This window comes from Impatiens glandulifera, chromosome 6, assembly GCF_907164915.1.
Source record: "Impatiens glandulifera chromosome 6, dImpGla2.1, whole genome shotgun sequence".
In the NCBI taxonomy this organism is placed as follows: domain Eukaryota; kingdom Viridiplantae; phylum Streptophyta; class Magnoliopsida; order Ericales; family Balsaminaceae; genus Impatiens; species Impatiens glandulifera.
Window position 1 is genome coordinate 22,874,679 of NC_061867.1, and position 8,321 is coordinate 22,882,999.

General features: G+C 33.1%; 1 protein-coding gene across 2 annotated transcripts; it reads right to left on the minus strand.

Moving 5' to 3' along the window:
• Positions 1-1,573: 1,573 nt before the first annotated feature.
• On the minus strand, positions 1,574-4,749 carry LOC124942089 (pentatricopeptide repeat-containing protein At1g03560, mitochondrial). 2 transcript variants are annotated; one of them, XM_047482506.1, is made up of 3 exons: positions 4,595-4,749; positions 4,385-4,471; positions 1,574-3,746 (listed from the first exon to the last, which is right to left on the minus strand). In XM_047482506.1, the coding sequence occupies exon 3, from the start codon at positions 3,704-3,706 to the stop codon at positions 1,787-1,789; it is 1,920 nt and encodes a 639-aa protein (XP_047338462.1). In that variant the 5' UTR covers positions 3,707-3,746; positions 4,385-4,471; positions 4,595-4,749; the 3' UTR covers positions 1,574-1,786. The 2 variants fall into 2 exon arrangements, with proteins under 2 accessions (XP_047338462.1, XP_047338461.1); XM_047482505.1 differs by having other exon boundaries at positions 4,583-4,739.
• Positions 4,750-8,321: the final 3,572 nt, after the last annotated feature.

The window sequence follows — 8,321 nt, forward strand, 5'->3', positions numbered from 1 at the left end:
ATCATTTTATAATATTTGGAAGTACTGCTTATGCTCTAATCTCATCTCAAAGTCGGGAGAAGTTTGAAGAAAAAGACCAAAAACTTGTGTTCAATGGCTACAGTGATGAATCCAAGGGATATCGATTGATGAATCCACGACACACACTCTTCCTACATGGCCGATCGACGAGAAGAAGAATTGATGCCGCCCCCGAAAGACAGAAGAATATCATAACTAATTCCACTTAATAATAATGTAACATGTTGAATATTCTTAGTATTTCAATTTCCATTTCCATTTTCCATATATATATATAAAAATATAATATCAACTTGTTTGTTTACTTGCTACTCAGAGTCAGTTTTTGTTATTTCATTTCATTATCTTAGAATCAATCAACTATGCATGCCACACTAATATATAATAATTTATTTATATATATATATAATTTAATATATATATATATAATTTAATATATAATAAAAATTATTAAATTTCTTATTCTAAATTTTTTCAATATATTATATAAATTTATTAATAAAAATAATTTTATTTCTTTTCAATATACAATAAATAAATATATATATATATATATGTTATTCTAATTAAAAAATCTCTTTCCTAATTTATTTAATAATATATAATAATTATATTATGTTACATATTTATTTATTTATTTATTTTTATATATTCATATTTATATATATAAATATTTTCGTCATAATTTTCTTAACTAAAAAAAAAAATTTAAAAAAGTTATATGTTAAACTTTTATATATATATATATATATATATAATAAAAGAAGAAAATATTTATATAAAATTAAGATGGGAGATATTATTTGTTTTCATAACATTTTTTTTTAAATGTGAAAGAAAATATAAAAGTAATAAAAAAAAATTAATTATTATTAGTTGTTTGAATTACTTATGAAGATAATATATTAAAAAAAATTATGAGAGAGAAAATTTTAAAATAATTAATTAGGAAATAGAAATGGTTGATGGATGTGAATAAATGTGTATTAGACTTCAAAATTTTCTAATTAAGAGTTATTATATATACAAACCAACCATCAATCTCAATAGATCTTTAATATCATGACATCACGATTATTTGTTACCGATCTCTTATCTCTTGACAAAACATATCCTAATCACACTTTTACACATCTCTTATCTCGAAGAAAATAAATCACTAATCTTAATTAACATTTAATCTCATGACCTTACAATTTGATCAATCAAATATTTGATTTATATTTTTTAATCACTCTTAATTGTTACTAGCCTATTAATTCTCGACAAATCACATCCCAATCATATTTGGTTAAATGTTGTACATGTTTTTGTTAGGTTGCAAGTTTAAAACATATGAATAGCATTTTTTATTTTATTTTTAACCGTTTTAAGTTTATAAGCGTGTCAACCAACAATCCGACTTAAAGTATATATTTTGTCTCACATCTAAACTAATCACATTTCTCCACTTTACATCACTTTAAATTTAAGCATTAATATTATTTAAGCATTAATATTGTGTTTATAAACAAAATCTACAAGTTAATATTTCAAATTTTTGTGACAAATAATTTAAAATATAAAATACATTCCCAATACACTTTAATGGAAGTGTGGATGTTATGCTAACTTAGTTTTAAAAAAAAATACATTCCCAGTAATTACAAACCCATTCGAGATGACATTCTATTCTACAAAATTCTATGATTTCAGTTGGAACCATTGCGGTCGTCCATAACAGAAAAATCTGCAAGATTATAAAGAGCCAGATCAAACTCGACAATCAGTTTTCTAATAGAATCCTAAACTTAACTGGCCTCTTAACGCTTCCTCTTCTATCATACCCAATCCCTATCTTACTATGCATAAGTTTCAAGGCCAAATCCGCATTACCACTCTTCCTCAATGCATTCAACAACATACTTCGAACCTTACCCGGTATTTCTCTTCCCCTATCGACAATCCCATCTGCCAATTTACAAGCCTCTCGAATTCGTCCAACTTTACATAAACTCTTTATCATATCTTCAAACATATTGTCTGGAATTACACCCATCGGTGCCAATTGATCTAAAATCTTACATGCCCTTCCCACTTTCCCCGATAAACATAGCCCAATCGAAACCGCCCTACAACAAGCATCGTTTGGAGTAATGCCCTTATCGATCATCTCACCCCACATTCTCAACGCCTCTTCGTTCCTATGTTCCAAGAACAATCCATTTATTATTATCGTATAAGTATACACTGATCTATTGCATCCTAAACCTTCCATTTCCTCGAACCGCTGAATCGCGTCTTCTATCCTTCCATTTTTGGTATAAGCATCAATGATCGCGTTGTAACAATACGAATCGGGAGTACATCCTTTCTTAATCATCTCTTCGAAAAGACTCTCTGCCTCCTCAACTCTCCCCACTTTCCCTAGGCCGTCGATCGCGATCGAGTAGGTGACGGCATTGTTTCGTTCACACGATTCGAAACATTTCATCGCCTCGTCCAATCGACCCGACTTTATTAGGATATTAACGATTGAACCGTACGCGACTTCGTCCGGTTCCATCCCTAAATCCTTCATCTTCTCGAATACGATCAAGGCCTCGTTTGTATCGTTGTTTTTCCCGAAAGCATCGATCAAGGAAGTAAAGATTGCGATGTTAGCCTTGCAGCCTCTTTGGTTCATCTTGTCGAGAACAGCCTGGGCTTCGTTAGGCTTCCCGTTCTTGCAGAGTCCGCTAATCACTAAACTATAAGCATGAGGAGGTATTTCGATTTCTTTCTCGTCCATTTCATGGTAAAGATTCAAACAAGAATCGAAATCGCCTTCCCCGTAATGGGCTTGTATTATCGTCATGTACGTGATCTTATCTGGATCCAAATTTCCGATCAACTCCATGTCTCTGAATTTCTCAACGGCTTTCTGGGTTTTCCCAACTTTGCAATAACCTTTGATCATGATGTTATAGGTTACGACATCAGGTCTAATCTTTCCTACTTCCATAACCTCGAAAACTTTCTCTGCAGATTCAATGAACATGGAGTTCACCAGCCCGTTCATCAAGAAGTTGAAGGTGTATAAACTAGGTTCAATTCCATTCTCATTCATTTGACTCCAAACCCAAAGCAATTCCTCAACCATACCAAGATTCCCAAATGTTCTAATAAGAGAATTTGCAGCCGAAACATTCATTAACAAGCCCTTACTCACGAATTCACTAAACAAAGGCTGAATCCTATTCAAATCTTTGGATTTAGCCAAGATTTCAAATAGAGCAACAAAACATTCTATGTTATGAGCATAACCCTTTTGCTTACCCGCCCAGTAGAAGAACCTCGTTGCAGCATCGAACTGACGACGGACTTCGTCGGAATGCAAAACAACGGCGACGAAACTTGGGGGCAGACGAATCAGAAATTTGCGACAGTAGGAATCCAAATCGTGCTCCATGTTTGCAGAGGAATTGTTCAAGAGGTTAAGAATTTCGTTGACCCATGGCGAGGGCTGAAGATTTTTCGGATCTTTGACGATATCGGATAGGTTGGAAAACGGTTGCACCCATTCGGGAGGGGGGAGAGCATAAGTGAAAACACACTTGCGATTTGTGAGAAGAGCACCGTAGAAATGGCTGTCGTGGCATGGAAGAAGATGGCGCCATCGGAGTGTTGTGAGGGAGAAGAGAGATTTGGCTAGGGCTTTTTTCATCGGGGGTTTAAAGCATATGAATAATTTCAAAGCTCTAGTTCTGCAAAAATGGGAAACACAACAAAGATAACCAATGAATAAAAAAATCATAAATTTGAATTCTAATTCTAATTTTCCTTGGACAAAAACTGCATAGTATAGTCTTATAAGGATGTTTAGTAGACAAAAGAAACCCTTTTTTCATTATCATGCACATTTCAGGCATAAGAATATTAGGATGTAGACAAGAGTTATCTTTAGTCTTTGCGGTTACACCAATTCTATAAGAAGATTGGAATGTAAATTTAGTAAAAGACCATATGCATTTCAGATTCTGCCATTATCATCTGCACCAGAGAACAATACAACTTCCCCATTCTAGATAGTTTTCAGAATTACAATACACAGATGAACTTCCTATAAAGGGTTGTTGTGTTTGAATTAAGTGCCACTCTTTGGTTAAAAACTGTTACTAACTCCATTTGGAGTGCATAAATGTTACCAACAGCCTTTTTGGTTAGAAACTCGCTACCTATCTATTCATAACTATAAATTGAAAGATGATGAGCAAATTAACATATAAAGATTGATGGTCCATTCGGTTTTTTCCTGTTTACATATGTGAAGAAGCTATAAGTGATGAAGAACAATGCAGATATAGTTAACGGTTCAAAAGGACAGTAAAGAGGGAAAGAGTACCGGATTGGAGTTTATGAGAGACAGGCATGGTGGAAGTTGCCTGATCTCATCTTTTCTTCGTAGACCTCCATGTCCCCATCTCCCCTTCTACATTGAGCATTATAACACACCAAATCAAATCAAGTTTACATATTTTAATTAGGGTTTCGATTTGGGGATAAAATTGGGTTATACTAAATAAATAAAGCACAAATTTACACTAAATTATACTAAAGACTGATTCTTCGCGGTGAAGACTGAGGTGGGTGGAATCTCCTTCTCTCTTTCAATCACCGCCAATTGAAGATCTGTCAATGGCGTTTCTCCTCTCCAAAATCAGATACTGATGTTTACAGAGCAGGTCCATTTTTTCCATCTCATTCAAGAATTAGGCAAAGATTTTGAAAAGTGTGGCCCATTTATTCGTCAAAGGCCCAAAGTTCAATTTGAACTCAAATACTTTAAATTGATCTATCAACAAAAATGTCAGAGAATCACTTTTATTTTTTTAAATAAAAATTTAAATATAAAATATTAACTTGTAAATAATATAAAATAACATAACAAAATAACTAGATGAGAATTTATGATAAATTTGTAAAAATTAAAATTTTAAAGAAGTAGATCTAACCGTCTTAAATTTATTTTAACATGACATCAAATTCGAAGTTTTTATAACTGTGAGTGAAGAAGTAGAGAAAACCTAACAAACTAATCATGAGATATCGAAAGAATCTCTATCAAATAATTTGTGTTATAGTAAAATTTGTCTTTACTCGTGAGTTGATAAATAACGTAAAAAAAGGTTTTTGTTAAATAATAATTGACCATATATATAGTAAAAAAACATATACAATTCAAAACAATTATTATAAGATGGCTTAAAACGGAAGATTAATTTCAATAACTCTTTATTGAACAAAAGAGAAATAACTTCAGATTTGGTAACTTTATCTCATTTGTTGTTAAGAAGGGATATACACAAACTCGAGAAAACATTATTAAGACAATTGGCGGGTATGAGTAACAAACGACCCACCAAAAGTCGTGAGTATTATTCGAATTATAAAATTTTGGGACGAAAAATCCGAATCGACTAAATAAGATGATGGATCGAACAAAATACAACACTAACACAAATCGTGATAAAATGAAAAATGAGGCACCTTCGATGCTAAAAAATTCATTGGAAGAGCTAAGAACAAAATGACTTTTTACTCTATTTCATTGTAGATTCAATCCATATTTTTAAGAACAATTTGAAAATGCAATTAAACGCGAACGCGAAAGAGAATTTATTTTATGTCACCTCCCAAATTGTGCATGTGCATTTATATTTTAATAAGTTTTATTATTTATCTATTATCTATTACTAATTATAGCTAATATTTTTTTATAATTTACTAATATGTATTTATGTTCTTATGCTCTATCATTATTTTTAATTTAAATGTGGTGTGACTTAGCCGTTGTAATTCATGACTCATCATTGTTAGTTTAAAATTTGATTCATATTCACAACTTAATTATTTACCACCTTATGTTTTAAACATTCAGTTTGATATTCAATTCGGTTGGGATGTTTGATCAGTTTATCCCTTATCGTGTACAAAAAGCTTCGCCACTAATTTCATTTGAATCACTGTTGAGTTTAGATGATCACATATACAACAATGTTCAATTATAATAAACTAAATTTCCTATATATTTATTATTGAATGATCTAATTTACTTTTGTATAAAACATTAGCATAGATCTAAGTTAACCAATAGTTTATATAGATAGAATGAATAAGAAAAAGAGGAAAATTTTTATTTTTATTTTTTAACCAATTGGGGAATGGAATAATCTTGTTTTGAGTTGATGAAAACTAAATTTAACTTTCCTTCATAACACTTAAAAGATCGAAATAGTGTAATTTTAGTTCAATTTGTGATTTTAAGTTATAAACATGTGAGAGGAGATTATCTTAATAACGAATGTCACGCCCCTTAAGGCGTGTAACTTTGCATGTCATACCCCTAACATGCTAGGCTAACAAAATCTTTAAATATTGACATAATAAATTAAACTTTTCATTCATCATCAACAATTTCCAAGCTAACATAATTTTTGTTGGGTTTTGCAACAACAAAACTATGTATCTTCTTCGAAATCAAACCTGTAACAAATCAGTTTCCAAATCGTCTATGACGACAAACAGATTACGAAGACTGAAATAGCACAAAGCAATAAACGACAACACAATATACGTGGTTCGGTCAAAATCGACCTACGTCCACGGGAGGGATAAGTTTCACTAAATCAAAGAAATGTCAATAGTAGAAACTTACATGCCCTGCCCTCAAATGAAAGAAGTGATTACACTAAAAATGATTGGACTACTCCACAATCAAAAGCTCTCCCAATCTTTCTCTCTAGATCAGCCAAAGAACAAGAAAAAGAAGGAAACCAGAAAACTCTAGATCTGTAATTCACTCTCTCTCTCAACTTTGCTCTGTTATGAGAAAAATACCCAAAAAAGTATTTATACTCTAGCACGTTTTCATAAAAGAAAACTCTGACCCGTTTATCCAGAATTTAAAATCCGCCCGCAATGGCAAGAAATACCTCAACAATTCTCCCCCTTCCGAGCCATGGGAGAATGTTGCTATAAACATTCATCATCGTGACGCTTCTACTAGAACCATTCCGGCTTTGGCACAACATATCTCATGCTTGCCTCTTGGCAAGCCCTTTGTCATCATATCTGACCCGTTCTCATCTGTATGCACTTTCTCCAAGTATAACTCCTTCTTCTCGAGTACTTCACGGATCCAATGGTACCTTCTTTGGATGTGTTTTGAACGTGAATGGAAACTTGGATTCTTGCTCACATGTATAGCACTTTGTGAGTCACTAAACACCACAAACCTGTCTTGTGTAATGTCTATTTCTTTCAACAATTCTTTCATCCATCTCATTTCCTTACAACATTCAGTAATGGCAATATATTCAACTTCTGTAGTAGACAAAGCAACACATTTCTGTAGACGAGACTGCCATGATACAGCTCCTCCTCCCTCCTCCAAAGGTAAACAAATACCCTAAAGTTGATCTCATAGTGTCAATATCACCACTCATATCTGAATCAGAAAACCCTTCAACATGTGGCTTTCCAGTACCATAACACAAAGCGTATTTGGAGGTCCCTCGAAGATATCTCATTAGCCACTTAACCGCTTCCCAGTGTATCTTACCGAGATTTGAAAGGAAACGACTAACTACTCCAACCGCATGAGCTATATCCGGTCTTGTACAGACCATCGTATACATCAGACTGCCTATTGCTGAAGCATATGGAACACTACACATTTCTTGTCTTTCCTCTTCATCCTTGGGAGACATTGTCTTGTTTATTTTCAAGTGTGTAGCTAATGGACAAGCAACTAGCTTTGCCTTGTCCATACAAAATCATTTTAGAATCTTCTCAATATATCTCTCTTGAGACAACCATAGCCTTTTCTTCACCCGATCACGAATGACCTACATCCCAAGAATTTGTCTTGCTTGACCCAAGTCTTTCATCTCAAAAGACTTAGCCAAATCCTTTTTCAACTTGGCAATCTTGAGCTTGTCTCTCCCAACAATCAGCATGTCATCAACATATAGGAGAAGTATAATAAAATCATTAGAAGCAAACTTTTGCACAAAGACACAATGATTTATAGACGTCTTCATGTACCCATGGATGGTCATGAACGACTCAAACTTAAGATACCACTGCCTTGGTGCTTGATTCAAACCGTACAGACTTTTGACTAGTTTTCACACCTTGTTTTCCTTACCTTTATTATTATAACATTCAGGTTGCTCCATATAAACATCTTCATCCAAATCACCATGGAGAAATGCAGTCTTGACATCTAGCTGTTCAACCTCAAGATCCATACAAGCAGCTAGACTTAACACCACCTG

Coding starts and splice junctions, on each gene's coding strand:
- LOC124942089 (XM_047482506.1), bottom strand. CDS start 3,706: ATGAAAAAAGCCCTAGCCAAATCTCTCTTCTCCCTCACAACACTCCGA.